Here is a 19,714-nt window from a genome sequence, read left to right as displayed (position 1 = left end):
TTCATAAGTGGAAAATGGCACATTCAGCACTTGCATTTCCAATTGAGCATTGTGAAATATTGGTGCCAACATACCAGCATTGGTAACATGTCCCTAAGAATATACCATCTTCAATGAGTGGGCTGTAAATGCTGATGTCAGCTCAGCTAGGGTGTATTAGGGCTCACTATAACATTTTCCAAAATGTGTAGTGGTTGGGCTCCTGAAAGAGTACAGACTACAGAAATGGTTCAAGACTGTCTCAGTCAGATAAACACAAGAAATATTTGATAATGAATTGTTGAATACTGAAGGGATTACAAAGCAGGGGATTTATTGTAGACAAAAATGCCAGAAACAACCCCAGAAGTACAAAGGCCTGAATATGCCCTGCTCAGCCTCCAGATGTCCAGTATGTTTCAAAACACAACATTCCAAATAACACTCCACATTTGTGTCTTCTACTAAGTAACTATGGGAGCACAAAGACTCAAATGGCCTAAAATGAAGTCAAATGCTACAATATTTTTTTCCTTACACAATAATAAAATAACACACTTTTACAAATATAACAGAAAAATACTACACACTACAACATAGCCAAAAACAACAAAATGAACCAAACCTAAAGACCTAGAGAAGGACAACCTTATACATGATAGAAAACTGTGCTTCATTTTTAAAAGGAAAGCAAAGTTTACCTGACAGGTATACTGCAGAACACACATCTCAATCTTCCTTTGAATTAACAACACCCTGACAAAGGTATGCTGGTGAGTCTTCACCCTTTATCCCTAAAGTTTTTGCAGACTTGGTCTGGACCTTAACCACTTTGGCCACATTCCACCAATTGTGACCATTTGCACTCACAGCACAACCACATATTTTGTCAATTCTCAAAGGTTTAGGAACTTTTGCTTCTCCTTTCTTTACAAATTATGTTTTTTTATGTGAACTAGGTCCTAGAAGGACAACCTTATACATGATAGAAAACTGTGCTTCATTTTTAAAAGGAAAGCAACGTTTACCTGACAGGTATACTGCAGAACACACATCTCAATCTTCCTTTGAATTAACAACACCCTGACAAAGGTATGCTGATGAGTCTTCACCCTTTATCCCTAAAGTTTTTGCAGACTTGGTCTGGACCTTAACCACTTTGGCCACATTCCACCAATTGTGACCATTTGCACTCACAGCACAACCACATATTTTGTCAATTCTCAAAGGTTTAGGAACTTTTGCTTCTCCTTTCTTTACAAATTATGTTTTTTTTATGTGAACTAGGTCCTCAACTGCAAAGGTTTTCTAAGAGACTTTTTTTATCCTAGTACATTTTTTGCTTATTTTGAGCAAGTTCAGTATTGGTCCTTACAAACAAATCAAGACCTTGAAGAAAAACATGTTGTCTCAACCAGTTTGACACCCAAGCTGGTTTAAATTCAGTAATAGGTTTCCTCTCCTTTAGTAATTCAAAAGGAGAAACATTAGTAGAAGAATGAGGCATTGCTCTATAAAATCATAGCATAGTCCTGACTGCATTAGAAACTACACAGCTGAGCATCAGAACTCAGTGAATACATTCCCCCAAAAATCTGTTGAAGAGTTTCACAAGACTATTGGTTTGAGGATGATTTGATGGTTTGAAGAGTGAGCTTCTAAGAAAATGAACACCGCACATCCTCAGAAAATCTCCAAACGCAGATGATATGAATTGAAGTCCATTATCAGAAACTAGTGCTTTTGGGAAACCTTTCCTCATAAATAAAATCCTTTAAAAAATCCATCACAGCTTTAGAATCTGGCTCTCCCACAAACCTGACATGTAGGCCATTTAAAATAATAATCATCCAGAAACAGGATAAAAGTTGAGTGCTGTGGTAGAGAATTAAATGGACCCATGAGATCAATCCCTATTTTTATCTGTTGTCCGGATGGTAACTCAATGGAAGGTAATGGGGGATTATACCGTTTCAGTACTTTATTACTGGTTGAACAAGTAACACACACCTTGACCATAATGGTAATATCCTTATCCATCTGAGGCCACTAAAACACAATAATCACTCTGCATTTGGTGAAAGTGGCTCCCAAATGCCTGTCATGAGCACTCTCAAGCAAAGCCACCCTTGTTTTCTCAGGAGAGATTGCTTGTCTAAGCTGAAGATCAAACCATCCTCTGGTGTTAGCTCATCAAAAACCTTAACAGAAGTTTGAAGACTAACATCCTGATTCTTCCTCTTGGGCCACACCTAGACCATATATTGTAATACCCGTCCCAAAACACTATCTTGAACAGTTGCAGATTTCCATTCAGTTTCATAAAATGGATATTTTCTCCTCATTCAACGACACCACCATGCAATTCTCCAAATCATTATCATCCACCCCTGGTCCCTGACATTCATACACCTGCCTTTCCTTGATTATTGGGAAACATGACAAATAATCAGCCCTGATGTTTTTCCCAACTGAAATATGTTCTGCATCAAATTTAAATTGCAATAACTTTGTGGACAACCAGGATATCCGTGGTGTGCTATTCTTGTTATTAGTACCACCAGGTACAGACACCAGTGTCTTATGGTCTGTTAGCAATGTGAAACTTCTGTCCCACAAATTATCCAAGGTTTGCCCACCAACATGCTAAAAGTTATTTTTCAATGACAGAATAGTGCACCTCTGCATCCCAAAGTTGCAAAACCAATGTTATTTTCTTCTTGATCACTTTTCTGAGTCAGTACTGCACCCAATCCATGATTGCTAGCATCCACCGTCAGATAAGACAAAGCTCTGACATTCCCCAATTGTGATTTGTTCCACTCAAACGAATGCTTCCTGACAACTCTCGTCCCAAACAAATTCTTCTTCAACAAGTTAGATATAGGCCTAACTCTGGATGCATAATCTGGAACAAAATGTGAGTAAAATTCACTCAGACCCAGAAAATACTTTACTCCAGCTTTATCGGATGGATGCAGTGCACAAAAATGGCACTAACTAACCCTGGTCTGGATTGATCACACTCACTGGAAATAATATGACTAAGATATTTTACCTTGCCTTTCAAAAATTTGCATTTTTCAAAACGACATCTTGCCTCTGAAAGATAGTGAGATATAAAACATCATCATGTGTTGTCCTATCAGGAGAATAAATCACTACGATATCCTGAAAGATGCCCACATTTTTCACAACCCTGAGCAATGTAACTATTACCTGTTAAAAATCAAGCAGCAAAAGCCATTTCAAAGGGTATGCAGCAGTACTGATAGGTCCTAGCAGAGACTCAAAAGCTGTTAAAAGTCTATACTCAGGTTCAAGTTTAATCTGGTGATAAGCTGCAGCCAAATCAAGTTTAGAGAAAAACATTTGCACCTGCAACTGTGGGCAACATCTCTGTAATCTTGGGAAGGGGATGAGAATCCACAAACATTTCTTTATTGAGGTTGCTGAGATCAATATAAACCCTCAGCTCCCTGTTGCTTTTTCGTGCAACAACCAATGGAGAGAGCCAAAGGGAGGATTCTACTGGTTGAATAATCCCTGTATCACATAAATAAATGAGCTGTTTCTCCAAATCATCTTTTACACTAAAGGGTACCCCCTTTACTTTGTGTTTCATAGGTATAGCATCTTTCTTCTTGATTGTATTCTTATGACCAGAGCCTGCTCATTGGAACCTTGCTTTAAAATCACATCAAACAAACCCAGATGGAACCAGCTAAGAATATTGAGACCTTTGATCGCCACATATATTTTGCCTTGAATGTGTGGCTTCTAAACTCCAAAATGTCCCCAAAATATCCTAACCACTGTAGTTTACAGCCCTCATAAAACACTGGAGCATGATCCATTGGTAGTAACTGTTTGGTCTTCCAGGTAGCCTTAAATAAATCTTAAGTGATCGTGGTGATGCTTGCAGCAGAATCCGCCGATCACGCAAAACATTGTCTCCCACCATGATGTCGACATATGGATCTATATAATCAGCCAGATCACTCCCTCTTATTTCAGCTTCACCAACAATTAACGTCATGCCTTGCATATGATTGATGAAATCGTCTGAGCCACTTCTCTCATTATTAACAATATATGCTACCTTCCCTCCTGCACACTTTGTGCTTTGATTCTATTTTGCAAAGTTCCCTCCTTACTAGTTACATAGTCTGCATGTTATATTTTTGGCTTGACATGATTTATCCCCCTTAGTGTGGTTCTGACTTCCGCACCTGAAACATAAATGTGTTTGATTAAAGAATGTTCTAGATTGACTCTCCCCTTTTCCCTTGTTAGAGTCTAAGGTTAGCCACAATGGATTCACATATTGACTCGACCACTAATTTCTGTAAAGCTGTGATGTAGGCATCCACAGCCTCCCTAGCACTTTGAACTCTTTTTAAGAACGTATGTCTCAAGACAACCTCACTTGGCTGAACATAAAACTTATCTGCAAGCTTCTTAAAAGCTTCTTGGAATTCATCCAATCCATCACCATCAGCCAGTGCAACTTCTGGAAGATGTTTAAAAGAAAATCTGCCTTCAAAACCGAGGGAATGGAGTAAAAGATATTTCTTCCACTTTGGCTAAACATTGGTGCCCCAATTGCCCTCAAATATGTTTTAAAGGCATCAAACCACTGCCTCCATACAATAGGTGGGTCCCCCAGGAGTGCCAATAAATGGTGGTGAAGGAGTAACAGCCTTCATAATTTATGTCGACAAATGTCATCTTTAAATAGCATTATGTAATTAACATCAACTAAACTACAATATAAAACAAATAGTTGAAAAGATGTACACATCATTGTGTTACCAAATCTACCATAGGATGGAAAACAACAGAATATCATTTGTCAGATTGTGTCGAATGAGCATACACCGCGTTACTCAGACACTCTATAAATGCAATGTTTGCTATGAGTTGTGCGCATGACTGCGCAGACATGGATCCATTACGAGTTATGTGCATCACTGCGCCGTAAAACATAAGCAGCATGAAACTAAAATCATTCCACATCAGGTGTGCACATCACCGTTTTGTGAGTGCAACAATCAGTGTATCCATAACTCTGTACAGTACTCCTGATGCTTCAGTTTGCCTTCCGCCAGGGAAGACTGGGAAATGTACCTCTGCGTTGGCTCAGAGTATCTTCCATTTGAGTCTTCCTATAAGTAAATATAGGAACATGAAGACACAAATGGACTAGCAGATCAAATATAGGTGGTCATTATGAACATGGCGGGCTGTGCTACCCCTCGGATAATGTTTCCGAATCCTCCAGCCTTTCCCTGGTGGGTTTCCCCAACAGGGAAAGGCTGGCGGAGGGGGTGCCCCTGCACTGCCCGTGCACTTTGCATGGGCAGTGCAGGGGCCCAGGTGCAGTGCCCTGTCGCGCAGGTCACTGCCCAATTTTCGGGCAGTGATCTGTGCGACGGGTGTAGCTGCACCCGCCGCATAGAGGCATTGGCAGCGGCTCCTCCCGGCCCGGTCTTCCTGTGGGGCGGCGGGCGGAAACAATGTTTCCACGTGCCAGCCCACAGGAAGGTTCATTATTTGCCCTGCGGGGATCCGGGGACGCTGGTGGTCAGTGTTTTGACTGCCAGCATGAACACCATAATGTGAGCTTCTCCTCCATCCTCCACATCTAGCTCCTTTTTAATTTCAGCCATTACTGACACCATTGCTGATTCACTAATGATATAAAGCCAGTTTACAGATGATCAAGAAATTGATTTACTTTCAAGAATAGATTTTGCTTTCACTTTGCTTGCAATGTGTCTTTTAATTAGCTTAAGGTAGAAGAGACACAATAAATATTACATATGTAATAATATTTTCATTTTGTACCCAAGTGGTCACGTAATGCTGCAGAATCTCAGTCTAGTGATGAGGCAGAGCATATATTACTTGTTAGTAGTTCCAGAAAGTGTTCTTAAGAGTAATACTGACTTTTCAAAGAATAAACAAAAATGTATGTTTTTTTTACCAGACATATGTGAGGATAGCATAGCATTGTTGGTAGACTCATCACTATTGTATTCAGATTTGCCACTTGTTCCATACTGTAAGTTTTGTTTTTCTCCTAAAAAGAAGATACCTAGCAAATGTACTAACTAAGTTCTTTGCAAAGTCTTTTGGCTCTTTGTCTTGTTGGCAGTTTTTCTACATTTGTGATGAAAAGCTTGTCGGAGATGTCACAGCTTGTTTTTATGTGCAGTACTGTTTGACTGCTGGAATTGTGCCCTCGTGTAAACTCAGTCACATCCTGGTTTTTTCTAGTGTTGGCTCTGAGGTGAAGCATTTTGTTGCGTCTCCTGACTCCTGGTCGTGTTTGTTCGTTACATATTTAGCAGGTAGGTGTGTGATTGTCTATCCTCTGTAATACTGATGTTGTGTAGGCTGCAGAAGCAGTGGTAGGGGTGTTGGTGTTGGGTGTCGATATCTCCCTGCTATTTATGTAGTTATGTGTTAATATAAAATGTGAGGATGCCATAGACTTTGTGTCTACCAGCTTGGTCAGCACTGCTAGGAATCAGAGCAGATGTGAAGTCCTGATCCAGTGGGACATTTATTATACCTTGGTCTGCATCTACAGTAAAGTATATGTAGTTGCACTTGCTTTGCCTCGTTTTACTGAGATGGTTAGATCAGAGGCTTCCTGAAACATATGTTTCATATTACAGACATACAGGTCACTCTGATGATAGGGCTATTGGTGTTGATTTCTGTAGGTCAGCTATTAAATCTAATGATAGTATCACTTTTAAATTCAGGGTTTGCTTAATGTTGAATGCATTTCAACAGTGATGACTCAATCTGTCAGCAACCACTGTCCTTTTAACCTGAGCCTCAGCTTGAAGACAGATTCATGAGTGGGTATTAAAATTTCTTTTTACTAATCTACTGAGTACAAATCATCAGTACTTCTTCCACTTTCCTTAATCTCTCATTTAATGAATCATAGTCTGTTTAGACAAATGTAACAGTATTGTCAATTACTTTTTATCAGAATAGACAGAAACATTTCACACGTATAATATCGATCTAAATTGACCTTTCAGAGCAGGAGAAGCTGTACCATTGTATGTGTCCTTTTTAAGGTCAGGCACTGTGCAAACATTCATTATTTCTGCCTTGACAATATGCTAATATAATTTCATGCACCTACAGTACATGCACCTACACTGCATAGCCATATTGTTTGCTTATAGACGTAGCGTAATAATGCAGTCACCATGCCTAATACTTTGAATTTCATCATAGTGGTGCACTCTAGGTACTTTAGGAAAATGGTCTGAAGTATAGGGCCGAAGGATGCTCCTTCCAGGTTTCTCATATAACCCAAAATCTATCAGTTAATTAACCATTTCCTAACACATATCCAAGTGTAATAGTTTAATAATGCTCAGAAAGCCTTTGTTAAGGCCCATCCTCATTAAATCAGCTCCAGAAAAGATCAAATTACCCTTTCAAAGACCTGCTGCAGGGTAAAAGCCAGGTACGCACACTTGGAGGTGATAATCCTGGAGTGGGGTTTGTTAAATGATCCCAGTAGACAGACAACCAATGTCCTGTCTTGGTTGTGGCCTGTGGAAACATTGATGAGGGCTTCACTGTTTCCCAGAACGGGGTAAGGGTTGGACAGTCCAGTACCATGTGGTAGAAATCTGCATCACCCCGTTGGCATCTGGGGCATGCTTCCTAGAGTCCAGGCAATATGCTGTTATGTCGTTTAGGGGTCAGGTATACTTTATGCAAGTAATAATATTGGATTCATTTGAAGCGGACATTGCAAAAGGTCTGAGGGCTATAGCAAAAATCTTTGGCCCAGTCCCTGGTCAACAGTTCTCAACCCATGCCAGCGATCCAGCTGTCTCGCAGGAGGGAGAGATCATGCTTAGCTCCAGAAAGCAGGGTCGGTATAAAAGGGTGATTGCATGAATCTGGCTCAGTTTTGCTCAGAGGGTTCCAGTTCCTTGGCACCCCACGTTCATATAGAAGCTACTGCCGCTGCACCCTATAAAAGGAATTGGTGTGGGGGATATCATACTCAGCTAAAAGGTCCTGAAAGTCTTGCAGTTGGCATTGGAAAACCAGTCCCCGGTATTTGTCATGCCTCTCTGTTCCCAGTCTTGTGACCCATTCCAGTCTCCCATGTGCAAGAGATGAGGTAGTGTTGATAGTAAAAGGTCTTTGGCATAGGGAAGTTTAGTCTTTGTGCATTGGGGCTCTCTGGCCCATGAAATCGGAGTGTAGCCATTATGGACCCTATGCCCCTGCAAGAAAATATGGGTGCAGCATGAGAAGAATGGTTGTCCAGACAGTCCAGTGTGGGGCAAAACGCAGTTGCTGGTCGCCTTCCTTCCAAAGCATGTGGCACCAGAGCTCTGCACATTTCATTTGTGCCACGATACAATAGAACTCCATATCTGGTACCCAAAATTCTCCCTTAACTCTAGGGAGACACATTTTACTCAGGTCAATACAAAGGTGCCCCATATCCCAGATGAGCTGTGTGAGTAGTCTATCCATTTCCTTGAAGAGGGATTTGGCAAAGTGAACTCAGAGAAAAACAAAGTAATAGAGGAGCCAAAGGAGGAATATCAAAGCAATCCTTCCTGTTACAGACAATGAGAGGGTGAACCAAAACTGAGTGGAGCAATAGAGAGCGGCAAGCTTCTCCCTAATGTTGCCTGCAGTCAGCTCCACTTCAGTATGGTAGACCCTGATCCCAAGATATCACTACTTAATCGGTTCCCAGCGGATGGCTGTCCCAATTTCAGGAGAGGGGCCTGTGTGAGTGGAATATTTAATGGGTAGGCTTTGGACTTGTCCCAGTTGACCCTCAGGCCAGAATGGCACCCAAACTCCACAGGTGCAGTAATGGCTCCCCCAGCATCGGCGTGCTCACCCTGAGTGTAAAGGAGAAGGTCATCAACATAGAGGGAGATGATAAAGGTGTGTCATCTATCTCCAACCCCCAGTTGTGGTGTCCAATGTGGAAAGTGAGAGTGAGAGATTCTTTTGCCAAAGCGAACAGTAGGGATGAGAGGGGACAGCAGTGGCGAGCTCCCCTTTAGATTCGTTGTGATGCAGTGATAGTAGTGCAAGCTTTCACACGAGCCACTGTGATTGTATACAGAAAGCGTGCCCAGCAGAGGAATTGGCTACACAGGCCCTTACTTGCCATTCTCACCTACAAGTACTCCCAGCTCAGGAAGTCAGAAGCCTTCTTGATAACTGTTATGGCCAGAGCTTACGGGCATGCTCTTGGGACAGAATGCGTCACCTGCACCAACTGGCAAATATTGTGTACAGTACTCCGACTAGGGATAAATCCAGATTGATCTTCATGAATTAGGCTTTGTGCATGGGGAACAGTTAATTCACCAGTACTTTACTAAATATTTTACAATTGACATTTAGTTTAGACAGAGGTCTGTAGGACATGGCCAGTTCCCAGGGTTTAACCTTCTTAAGAAGAAGAACTAGCAATGCTTCTTGAAGTGTTGGTGGAAAAGACCTGGTGTCCTTAGCTGCGTTAAATAGTTTAGCCAGTGCAGGGGCAAGGGCGTCAATATACATTGAGTAAAATTCTAAAGGCAGCCCATCTGTGCCCTGGGGATGGCATCAAATACAGTCCACTGGGCAAAACTACCCCCAGTGCAGTGTAGTTGTAGGCCAAGGCTGGGCAGCAGTAGGTGGCAATAAAGGCAGCTGATATGCAGGGAAGTGCTGCAGATTTCCCATTGCAGAAGTTTCTGTAGGAGTTAGGCCACTCCAGAACACCTCCAGTGGCCCCCTCTCTGCAGCAGGGCCATAGCAACATCTATAGCCAGCAGGACTATGATCCGATGTTCAGGCAGCTCTTGGACAGATGTACAGGCTGGAATCAAGTGTGCCTGCCATCTTGGTCGCTCGGTGCAACCAGGAGCGCCACCTCTGGGACATTGGATAGGCGGTGGATAGGGTTCTGCTGTGCACCTCAATCGAGTCTAGCTCCGGTTCAGATCCCATATGAAGACATAAACCCCCGGGGCAGCCATGGAACTCTGTCATGCCCCTTCTCACTGTGTGGTGGCTGACTCCCCATCCCCCTAGCTAGCTAATTTATGTTTATGAAGGATTAAACAGGGTGATACCTGAAAGACTCTTCCATTTCTATGCAACCATAAATCAAGAGTCATCTATGTTAGGTCATAGAATGAAAAAAACATCAGTTTTCTTCTTGTTAAAAATTGGGTTTCTGGTTGGCAGAGGTATGCACCCTGTCCAAGCAGGAACCATAATTCTAGTCAGGGTAGGTCACAAACACACCCTAAATTAACCTGTGCTCACCCCCTGGTAGCTTGGCACAGAGCAGTCAGGCTTAACTTAAGAGGCAATGTGTAAAGTATTTGTGCAACACTTCAAACTGTAAACCAGTGAAAACACCACACAGAAAGATTCCACATCTGGTTAAAAACATGGAGCTTAATTTAATGAACAATACAACCAGAACGACAAACATCTAATAAGTAGAACCGGAGTTCTGAATATTTTAAGAATAAACTGAAATGTAGTCGTTAAAAGCATAAAGCGCCAGCCAGGGCTATCAGGTCGCACTATACCGGGTCAAATCTGAAAGGTCAGACCGACCACAATGAAGTGTGGGTTGGATACAGCGACCAGCCTTAGTCTGCTGAAAAAGTATCTTATTTATGTTGAGGGAAGTGGGAGGAGCACAGGAGGCAATGTGTCGTTATTGATCCTTAGGATGGAGGCAATGCGTTGGCTCAGAACCATGGAAAGTCAGAGATTCATCAGAAATTGATGTGATGCGCCACACTTTCTATAATGCAATGTCCTCGATCCTTGCAGCAGTGTCGATGGAGATGCGCCAGTTCAAAGGGGTACAGCGGCGTCTATGCTAGGATTCTTGTTGAACCAGCACTTTATACCCACTTCCAAGGGGCCAGGACTGGATTGACACCACTTGGCAGGGCAGGACCCACAGTTGGCAGAGTTCATGTGCTGTAGCAAGTGAGCTAGAATTCTTTTATGCCCTCCAAGACTTCAGAAATCAGGAAGCCAGTTAGCTGGCCCTTGGAGTCACTTTGGGTGTTGGGTTCAAGTAATGTTTGTCCAGTCCTTCTCACCCAGGCAAAGAGAACAGCAGGCCAGCACAGCTAGAAAGCAGTTCTTCCAGAGCAGCAGTCACGCAGAGTGTCAGTCCTTCAGCAGCACAGCAGCCCTTCTTCCTGGCAGAGTTTCCACAGGTCCAGAAGTGTACTGAGTTGGTAGGGTCATGAGTCCATTTCTTATATCCAGTGGTATGTTAGAAGTGGGGGAGACTTCAAAGAAGGGTTTTAAGGTGCACAGAAGCCCTCCCTTCCTGCCTTGGATCCAGACTCACTACAAAGCAATCCTTTGTGTGGGGACAGAACACAGCCTAATCAACTGTAAGTGGGAGGTGCTGTGGCCAGCACCTCCCTTCCATCCTGCACAGAATGGCCCATCAGGATGTGGATGGGCCATCAGTCGCACCTAAACTTCATTTGTGTGTGACTGTCTAGAATGAATTCACAAAGCCCAGCTGTCACCCACCCCATTCGTGCATTGGAGTCAGGCTACAGGCACACAGGGCTAAGAGCAGGAAAATGCTAACTTTCTAAAATGGCATTTTCAAAATTGTAACAATAAATCCTGCTTTACCATTAAAGAGTATTTATCATTACAGCTCAATACGTACTAAACATGATAGCTCTACCCCTTCCCAATCAGGAATTGCAGCTTTTCAAATCTGATAAGGAATCCCCAATGTTATCCTAGGTAAGGGGTAGGCCTCACAGTAGGGAACAATGAATTTGAAAGTCTTTCACTACCAGGACATGTAAAACGTAAATGTGTATGTCCTGCCTTTTTATTACATAGCACCATACCCCCTGGGCTACCTAGGGCCTACCTTAGGGGTGACTTTTATGTAATCAGATAGAAGTTTAACTCTTTGCAAGGGGTTTTAAATTCCAAGTCGGCATGGCAGTGTAACACTGCATTAAGGCTGCAATGGCAAGCCTAGGAAGTTTTAAAGTGCTACTTAAGTGGGTGGCACAGACAGTGCTGCGCACTAGTAGCATTTATTTTACAGGCCCTGGGCACATATAGTGCACTTTACTAGAGATGTATTAGTACATTAAATCAGGCATATACCAATCAAACCATGTTTTAGGGAAATAGCACAGACAGTTTAGCACTGGTTAGCAGTGATAAGTTGCACAGAGTCCTAAGGCGAACAAAAAAGAATTCAACAAAATTGGAGGCACGCAGGCACAAAGTTTTGGGGGAGACCACCCTGAGTCAGTCAGATCTGACACCCCTTATAATAAACCAGTACGCCTGTACTTTGGTCACTAGAACATAGTATAACCTTAAGTCCCAAACATTTGGTTACACAAATGAACACCCATCTAATATACACACAACTTGATTTTGTCACTTAGAGTTGATAAATTTACACATTACTCATCTTGCGCTGACAGTGTGTCTCTTAGAAGTTAAAGGCATCCAGATCTAATTCATCTATTAATTGTAGTACCTTTGCTGTTTTACCAGAGTTCAAATGTTAATTCATATTACATCAAATTGCCATGCTACCCACCATCCTACTTGGTAAAAACTCTTTAATTTTAAACTTTTCCCTAGGCATATATACTCAAATCCTATCTTACATATTTGCCTTCCTTTGTAGTCCAGCACACATTTATAGATCCCCATCCTTCTCATCTGTTTTCCCTCTCAAACCCCACAATATGATTTTCTTCTCTGTTGTTTGTAATTGTCTTTCGGGTTCACCTTTATTGAGACTGTTTCCTCATCAGCCAGTTCCTCCTTGCCCTGATTAGCAGCACTGATTACGTTCTATCAGAATAGCAAATAACATCCTTCAATAGGGAAGGATTCAATTGGCTGATAATAAAGTTCCCTGAGAACAAACTGACATTTTACAAATGACTTTGTTGTCCTATTTTGGACTGAATCATTAAAAAAAATCCTTAATGGCATTTTAAAACAAACATAACAGATTGAGATGTAAAATGTAAAATGTCACTCTCCTGAAATTCTGTGAATTAGTCTGGTTGTGTAGCTAAACTCCTAGCTGTCTTCCATGGATAAATATGTGTGTAGTGCAGAAGCTAGTTTTTTGAACTGCTATTTATCTCTATAGAAATTATATTTCATTAAATCTTAGTTCATACTGGGGTATTTTCCTCACTATTCTTGTAAAATTTTAGTCCTTTAGATATGAACATTCTGTATTATTTTGAAAATTGTTCTGAAATCATTAGATTAATCATTTACCATTTTCTATGCATTTATGACATGGAACACTACACCCCATTTGTTATTCCATAAAGAATGAATATCTTAAAAAGAAATTGCTTCAAAACATTTAAAATTTTAGACTGTGTTCTACCTCAGGAGGAACACTGAAGAGGCAGATCTTTCTTTAGCAGGGCTTTCATTTCCTTATCTTTTCAATCAATCAATCAATCAATCAAGAAATTTGTATAGCGCGCTACTCACGCGGAGGGTCTCAAGGCGCTGGGGGAGGGGGGACCGCTACTGCTCGAACAGCCAGGTCTTGAGTTGCTTCCTGAAGGAGAGGTGGTCTTGGGTCAGACGGAGGTGGATGGGGAGGGAGTTCCAAGTCTTGGCTGCCAGGTAGGAGAAGGATCTTCCTCCCATGGTGGCTTTTCTAATGCGTGGTACGGTGGCGAGGGCGTGGCTGGTCGAACGTAGCTGGCGGGTGGGAGTGTAGAAGGTCAGGCGGTTGTTGAGGTACCTGGGGCCCAGGTCGTGGAGGGCCTTGTGTGCGTGGGTGAGGAGGCGGAACGTGATTCTCTTGCTGACGGGGAGCCAGTGCAAGTCTCTCAGGTGTCCGGAGATGTGGCTGTGTCGGGGGATGTCAAGGATGAGGCGTGCGGAGGCGTTCTGGATGCGTTGGAGTCTTTTCTGTAGTTTGGCCGTGGTTCCGGTGTAGAGGGTGTTACCGTAGTCCAGTCGGCTGGTGACGAGTGCCTGGGTAACCGTCTTCCTGGTTTCGGTGGGGATCCATCGGAAGATCTTTCGGAGCATGCATAGGATGTTGAAGCATGATGATGAGACGGCGTTGACTTGTCTGGTCATCGAGAGGGAGGAGTCCAGGATGAAGCCCAGGTTGCGTGCGTGGTCCGTTGGTTTGGGTGCGCTGCCCAGGGCAGGGGGCCACCAGGAGTCGTCCCAGGTGGAGGGTGATGATCCAAGGATGAGGACTTCCTTCTTGTCTGAGTTCAGTTTCAGGCGGCTGTTCATCATCCACTCGGCTACGTCTTTCATCCCTTCGTGCAGGTTGGTTCTGGCGGTGGCTGGGTCGTTGGTGAGGGAGAGGATCAGCTGCGTGTCGTCGGCGTAGGAGATGATGTTGAGGTTGTGATGGCGTGCGATGGCTGCGAGGGGGCTCATGTAGACGTTGAAGAGGGTGGGGCTGAGTGATGATCCTTGTGGTACGCCGCAGATAACTTCGGTGGCCTCGGATCTGAACGGGGGGAGGCGGACTCTCTGGGTTCTTCCGGCGAGGAACGAGATGATCCACTCTAGTGCCTTCTCTTGAATTCCGATGTTGCTGAGGCGCTGCACTAGGGTGCGGTGGCAGACAGTGTCGAACGCTGCGGAGAGGTCCAGGAGGATGAGGGCCGCTGTTTCCCCGTTGTCGAGCAGGGCTCAGATGTCGTCAGTGGCTGCGATGAGGGCGGTATCGGTGCTGTGGTTGGCTCGGAAGCCGGACTGTGAGTGGTCGAGGGATCCATTAGTCTCGAGGAAGGCGGCAAGCTGTCTGTTGACGGTCTTCTCGATGACTTTGGCAGGAAACGGGAGGAGCGAGATGGGGCGGTAGTTCTTGAGGTCGGTGGGGTCTGCTGATGGTTTCTTCAGGAGGGCGCTGAGTTCGGCATGCTTCCAGCTCTCCGGGTAGGTGGCGGTGTTGAAGGAGCAATTGATGATGTCCCGGAGATGGGGTGCGATGACGGAGTCGGCCTTGTTGAAGACGTGGTGGGGGCATGGGTCGGTTGGTGATCCGGAATGGATGGTGTTCATCGTATGGATGGTGTCTTCGGTGCTGACCGGGGTCCAGGCGCGGAGGGTGGTGTTGGGGGGCGTCGGTTTGGTGGTTGGGTGCGTGGTCTGTGCGCCGAAGCTGTTGTGTATGTCGGCGATCTTGCGGTGAAAGAACGAGGCGAGTGAGTCGCAGAGGTCTTGATGTCGTTGTTTCCGGCGCTGGGGTTGGAGAGCTCTTTGACGATGCTGAAGAGTTCCTTGCTGTTGTGTGCGTTGTTGTCTAGTCGTTCTTTGAATGCTGTCTTCTTGGTGGTGTGGATCAGCTGGTGGTGTTTGCGGGAGGCGTACTTGAGGGCGGTCATGTTGTCTGTAGTCGGGTTTTTTTGCCAGGCTTTTTCGAGGGTGCGGCAGTTCTTCTTGGAGTTCTTGAGGTCGTTGTTGAACCAGGAGGCTTTCTTGCTGTTTTCCTTGTTGATGGTACACATGGGTTGACTAAGAGTCTGTCAAATACAGCTTTTAATTTAAGCGGGCCAGATGTATGACTATCTGGTCACAAAATACTGGTTGCAAACTGTGACAAGTAATTAGGTTGGTTCTTAAAAATCAGAATCCGAGCTACCGCATGAATTTTAATGAGTTATGTTGTAAACTGCCACTCACTACATTTGAATGCCAATACAACAATGGTGGCCTGGTGGAGTAAGCAGGCCAACATGTCTGTGATCGCATTTCAGTAATGTTTACATTTTAGTTAATTACAGCCTGTTTTCCTTAATGGAAACTGGGCTGCTCTGAAAATAAAAAGTTCTGTCATTATTGTTTTTTTTTTTTGTTTTCTTTAAAGTTTGCAGCAGGCTTGTGCACCACTGCCTGCCCCAAACAAACATTTTCATCATTTATTAAGGGGCATGTGTCCCCAGGGAACTCTTTCCCTTTTTAGGGTCGAGCCTGCAAGTGCATGCCCTTGCACATTTCTCGTTTGGGAGACGCTGTTGTGTTCAGTAAAGGGCTTGGAGCCCACCTGTTGCTCACCATTTGTTGGTTTGCGTGGCACTCTTCTTTACAGCCACGTAATTTGTCAAGGCATGTCTGGCATCATTTCCGTTCCTCTGTGTGGAGCAGGGATCAAGCACTAATTGAGTTCAACTTAATTAGTACCCTTCCGCTGCCCTGACGTGTTTGAGAAACTATTTTTTTCCAACTTCCAGTGCCCCACAAACAGAAGGCTTGTGACTGGCAAAAAACGTGCCCAACAGGACAAAGAAAATTACAAAGTGTTATTTTTTTAAAGCTAACTTTAATTCATTTTTTTAAGTCGTATTTTCTCAGTTTCCACTCATTTTTTTAAATTATTTTTTTTGCTCATGGGCGCTGTTGTCAAAAGATGGCAATTAACTTAAGTGAATGGGTTACCACCTATTTTGGTCTTAAACCATTGATATCTATGGATAGGAATCATTATTTGGAAGGCCCACCTAAAACACGCCCAGTGGCGTAACAAAACTGGAGGGGGCCTCCCCCCTGCAAAAAACATGGAGGGGGCCCCCCTCTGGACTCACTCAGAGCAGGTGATGTGCCGAGGGGTCCCTCTGGAGCTCAGGGAACTCTCCGCACCGGGGGCAGGGGCCGCGGCGCTTTTTGTTACGCCACTGAACATGCCCTTTCCTAATAGTGATTAATGATCCATTTCTAAACATATTTTAGAATTCAGTAAAAAAAGTTTAACGTTCTTGAAATGGAATAAGTATACTGCTAAAAGCAGTTTTTCTGTCACAACTGGATGATTCCTTAGCCATTCTAAACCTATTTTAGGATTTGGTTAAAAAAAGTTTAAGGATTCCAGAAATGGATTTAGGACATTGCTAAAAGCAGTTTTTCTGTCACAAACGCCAAATGGAAGCGTTTGCAACCAGAAAACTGCTTTGTACATGTGGCCCCAACTTCTTTCAGAGCTCATTAGCATATTTCTATTGACTAAATATGTACACCAAATCCAAAAACAAGACAGAAAGTTACATAATCACACAATTTATCCTCCCAACTAATTAGTTACCAGTAATGCGAAAAGCGAGAGCAGAGCGAGTCGAAAACACATCATACACTGCTATACTCTTAAACTCACCAATCACGTAGTATTTCCATTCATAGAATGAAGTCAGACCTGCTAGTTTTCACATCAGGCGAGGGCAGTTTAGGTATCGGGTGCTAGTTGAATGACTCTAAACAAAATGAATAAGTGATTCATGCATGCTTCCGGGGTCTGGGGCATTATGGTGTTCCTAGAGTTGACCTTTGGGACATCAGCTTCATTGTCTCATACCTATGAGTGGGCCACGTACAGTATCTGACTTATAGGTTAGTTCGTGAATCTTTCGTTGCAAGTACGCCAGTTCTATGAGATTGGTTTGGTTTTTTACGTGTTGCCTTTTTCTTTTTGCTAGTGGCCTTAATGTTTTTCCTAATGCCAGTTTAGCAAGTGTATTCAATAATATGTGGAAAGAAAATGCGTACTGTAGTAATTTAGCACATTTTATTCTAGGCTCTATTACCTTCATCTGGGGCACCAACTAGTGTATTAGAGATAAACCCTAAATAACTAAATCGCACACGAACGAGTTTATGAGCTGACCTTATTAGGTTTCAGTTTAGGAGGGTAGGTACTCATCAAATTAACGTTCCCCAAATGTAATACTTAGGCGTTTTAAACTCGGGGTAGTTACAGCGTGGAGTATGCCATTGCAACCCTAGCTAAAAGAGAATTACTAATTTCGTAGCGCAAGAGCATGCCCTAAATGTGCTTTTAAACCACGCCCTGTTCAGTATTACCAGTGCATGTATAAATGACCTCTGATTCAGATCCTTATGGTGCAAATGTATCCCATGCCTATTGAGGTGTTTCTGTGGATGTTAATGGAGCATCCACCAATAGATTTTCTCATTGCAATCCAACTTTACAATGCTGACTGTGGAATTCCTGCATGCACACGGTAGAATGAGTATGCACTCAACTGTAGTTAATTTATGCTTTAGATTTAGTTGGCTGCTTTCAGTTTTCTTTATTTCGATAGTTAAAACACATAATACTAAATCATTTCAGGTTAGTTTCCTGTGCGTTTCTTTGAAGACTAGTGTTCTAAATAGTATTTGCAAAATTGTTGACAGTTTTGGTTTTTTTTATTTGTATTTTGATTATTCTACCATTTTCACTTCCTTTTCTTCACATCCCTCTTTTATAGATACATCAACATTTGTGCCTCCTGTGAATACAACGCCAATGTCTCACAGCAGCGAAAGCACTTCATCTTTTTCTACTGGAAGACCATCAGAAAATGTTATGACTTCTACTACCTTGGAATCAACAAGTCAAAAACATATGAATGAAACTCTGGGAGTTACAGCACCATTGACACCTGGCAAAACACAGAACAAAGATACATTAAGTACCACAGAAGTTACTTCAAACTATACTCATACAGTTAGGATAGAACCAACAAGAGCAGTAGAGCATACAACAGACATGCTGGGGCGACTCAACAGTACCACAGCCGTAAACAACAATAATTCAGAGACCACACAGCCAACAACACAACAATCTGATATGTCAGAACATTCCATCACTATTCTCCAAAACAACAGTCTCCCAGAAAGCACACAATCAACAACAGAGCATACATCAAATACGGTTAATAGACCCACCACCAAACCCCTTACAACCAATCATTCATCCCAAACCGAATCAACAATGGAATATACAGCCACCACCACACCTCTTCCAAGCAATCGTACATCCGGGATAGAGCCATCTGCAGTATCAATAAACCCAACCACTCACAGTTCGCCTGCATTTTATTCTTCCTTGTCATCTGTAAATACCACAGAACATACATCATCGATAGCAGTCACAAAGGGAACGACGCAGGTGTCATCTATTACACTCAATGAAAATACCACAGACCTACCAAAAAGTACAACAAAAACTTTTACTTTAACTACAGGCTTCAAAACCACTTTCACCCACAATCCCCTAATGTCATCATCTTTTCAGACTGTTACAATGCAAACAGATAGCACCGAAACCAAAGCAAATAGCACAGTACAGCACACTATGTTAACAAACGCAACCTTACCATCTGCAACAGGCCAGAATAGCACATCTGGTGGTGTACTAACTAGTTCATCAGTGTCTGTATCAACCAGCACATTCGATGTAGAAACTGGTATATTATCTACGTTAAATAAAAAGGAGACAATAGAGGAAACAAGCTGGTCCACTACGAAATATGTATCACTACACCCAACGTTAGCCACCTCAACTGTTGACTACACCACTAGCTCAAAGGTCAGCACTTCAGCAGCTGGTGTTCCAGAAACAACAAATGCCACAGGTAAGAAATGTATTGATTTAGTTTTCAGTTTAGGTTTACTGTTGAAGATGCCAAACAGAATATCAATGTACTTTACAGATGAGTGATCTAAAGTAATTGCTGTGTATTTCAATGAATATCACACTTAAGAACCTCGCACATAGGACAGTTGTTATGGAATTATTACCAGGAGCCATTTGTGAAAAAAAGCTTATGTTCACATTGTGTGTTTTTGTATGTGATAATGTCTTCTCCACGGTTACTTTGAAGGGTTGCATCTCAAAATATTGTAAACT

At 42.9% G+C, this 19,714-nt stretch overlaps 1 protein-coding gene across 2 annotated transcripts in view; it reads left to right on the top strand.

Moving 5' to 3' along the window:
- Positions 1 to 19,714, top strand: part of LOC138299630 (protein HEG homolog 1-like) — a 412,852-nt gene that overhangs the window by 79,896 nt on the left and 313,242 nt on the right. Inside the window, exon 2 of one of the 2 annotated variants that reach the window (XM_069238061.1) lies at positions 18,291 to 19,439. The exons of the other annotated variant lie outside the window; for it this stretch is intronic. Coding sequence (XP_069094162.1) covers positions 18,291 to 19,439 — 1,149 coding nt within the window. The remainder of the gene's footprint in view (positions 1 to 18,290; positions 19,440 to 19,714) is intronic. 2 annotated transcript variants of the gene reach the window in all.

The sequence above is a fragment of the Pleurodeles waltl genome, chromosome 6 (assembly GCF_031143425.1).
Source record: "Pleurodeles waltl isolate 20211129_DDA chromosome 6, aPleWal1.hap1.20221129, whole genome shotgun sequence".
In the NCBI taxonomy this organism is placed as follows: Eukaryota; Metazoa; Chordata; class Amphibia; order Caudata; family Salamandridae; genus Pleurodeles; species Pleurodeles waltl.
Note: the sequence above shows the minus strand (reverse complement) of the source record. Positions and strands in the feature narration are given on the sequence as shown.